This window comes from Postia placenta (assembly GCF_002117355.1).
Source record: "Postia placenta MAD-698-R-SB12 unplaced genomic scaffold POSPLAscaffold_395, whole genome shotgun sequence".
Lineage (NCBI taxonomy): Eukaryota > Fungi > Basidiomycota > Agaricomycetes > Polyporales > Adustoporiaceae > Rhodonia > Rhodonia placenta.
Window position 1 is genome coordinate 100 of NW_020170226.1, and position 2,195 is coordinate 2,294.

Below are 2,195 nucleotides of genomic sequence, written 5' to 3' on the forward strand. Positions count from 1 at the left end.
ACTTCCACCGGAAGAATCCGAACGCCCCTCGCCGCCTCAATGCTGCTACATTTGGTGGTCTCAACTTTCAACCAATGCCTTCGCCGCTGACTGAAGCACGATGCCGCTCCGGGTGGGAGATGGGCAAGGGCGCCTCGCATGAGGTCATGCGCCGTTGAGGGGGGGGTAATGTCACGAGTTGGTACGGCGCCTAGCCGTTTTTTAAATTTTTTCCTTTTCGCGGGCTCGAACCCACGACCTCTGTACTACCTGCCTGATATGGACGCATCGTTATCTACTGTACGATTAGATTAGATAGGACGGCAGTGCACGGCACAGCTCGGGCTCCGCTGACACAGCCGCTCTGACTCACCGGCCCCCGGGGCCGCGTCAGCATGCTGCGCACGGACCAGCTGTGCACGGACCAACGTGCACAGCCTGCCCTAATCTCCCCATGTATATAAGCCGGCCTCTGCTGCCCTAGGGACCTCAGTTTCGACCTCTTGTCCCTAGGTCAGTAAGCCCTCATTTGTATTCTTTCTTACCCTACTAACTAATATACTTTCTTGTCCCTAGCCTTAGGTTTGAGCATAGCTCACCATCGCTTCGGTGAGACTTAGTCGGACGCCCCCAGCCTTCAAGTTTTCTCTAGTCGCTTGACCTCAAGTCGCGACACTTTCCACGTGGTGAACGTCTCGAGCTTGATCTTGCGGTAGACATGGAAGGGGATGCCACTTAGGTACTTGTCGCGTAGTTCCAGGTCTCCATACCTGGAACAGTCCGCCAGACCCTTGAACAGCACAGAGAATTCTGTGGCAGTGCATTTTTCGTGGGCCGACTTGTTTGTGCAGAGTTTGGCCAGTTCCACCTACGCTGCTGCTTCATTGTCAAGGTTGCTGAAGCAGACCCTGAAAGCAGTGGCAAAGGCGGCCTTGTTCCTGAAGGGGGTCATGACTTTCTGAGTGCCTAACTGTACCAATACAAGCTGGGCGAAGTAGGGGGTGACCCAGGTGCGGGCGTCACTGTTAAGCACAACTTGCACCTTGAGCTCAATACATGTTGACCATCCAATAGATGTGGAGTTGCGACAGGAACCTGTCGCATTCAATGATGGTCTTGCCATCATATTGGAGAGGGAGAAGGAGCTTTAGTGTCTCCTTGTTAGGAGAGGTCGAGGGGAAGGACATTATTGGTGGTGGGGGGGACAGAGAATGGCCCGGGGGTGGAGGCGATGGTTGTGGCTGTCCACTGGTTGGACTTTGTGGAGAGCGAGTGCGTGAGTGGCCTCGTGAAGGTGCTGGAGGAAGCCCAACAGTGGGGTGACGTACATCAGGGACTGCTGACACAGAGAGGACCGTTGTTGGCAAGGCAGCCCAAGAAAGATCCACGGACTCGGACTCTGAGACTCTTTCTTCACCCTCTGTAGGCTTTGGCTCTGGCGCAGGGTGTTCAGGGATATCTTTTTATGTTTGACTTGGACCAGCAACTGGTCAAGGGAGACGGGAGCTGGGGGAAACAGGACAAGAATGCTGCAAGGCTAATCAAGATGTGAGATTGCTCTGAGGGCCAAGTGGATGCTGAGCCCTTCTGATTGCCTTGTAATGTGGGTAATCTTGATTGATTGACCTTGGTGTCCGATTAGGGCATAGTTGTTGATCGCAGGCAAAGATCAGAGTCGAGGGTCCGCCAGTAAGGTAGACATTGATGAGGTCCTGAGAGTCGAAGGTATGGATGAGGTCTTCACAGGCAGCCACAATGGATGGGGGGAGGAAGAGGAGGTGTGCATACTACAAAAGGCCATGCTAGACTAGCTTACACCTACAGCATCCGAGATAACACTGAGGTCCGCAGTTCATGTAGGGCCCAATACTGCTTTTGATTATTATGCAGCAGGAACCAAGGCTACATGTCCATGAGAACAAATACCGCCCACTGAAGTGCGGGTACCAAAGAGTTCGTTCCTCTAGTGGTGGCAATGTATGGTAGGCTATCTATGTATTGTAATGTATTGTAAAAGTGCACACCACCTGACCTATAGGAAGTGAAGGTGAGTGTGGGTGTTCTGATGAACACCGGCAGCAGTAAGGAGTTTTGACCTAATGTCACAACTTAGTGTCAAGTGACAGGGAGAATACAAACAAAGGGCGCTGGGGGCGTTCAACTGGGTCTTACCAAAGTGATGGTGAGCAGGGCTTATACCTAAGGCTAGGGACAAG

At 52.8% G+C, this 2,195-nt stretch overlaps 1 protein-coding gene across 1 annotated transcript; it reads left to right on the forward strand.

Moving 5' to 3' along the window:
• Window positions 1-1,210: 1,210 nt before the first annotated feature.
• POSPLADRAFT_1163338 (hypothetical protein) lies at window positions 1,211-2,182 on the forward strand (the record flags this gene model as incomplete). Its single annotated transcript, XM_024487778.1, has 6 exons — window positions 1,211-1,255; window positions 1,406-1,527; window positions 1,670-1,757; window positions 1,873-1,932; window positions 2,018-2,026; window positions 2,093-2,182. 6 exons carry the CDS (start codon window positions 1,211-1,213, stop codon window positions 2,180-2,182), a joined length of 414 nt encoding a protein of 137 aa, XP_024332556.1.
• Window positions 2,183-2,195: the final 13 nt, after the last annotated feature.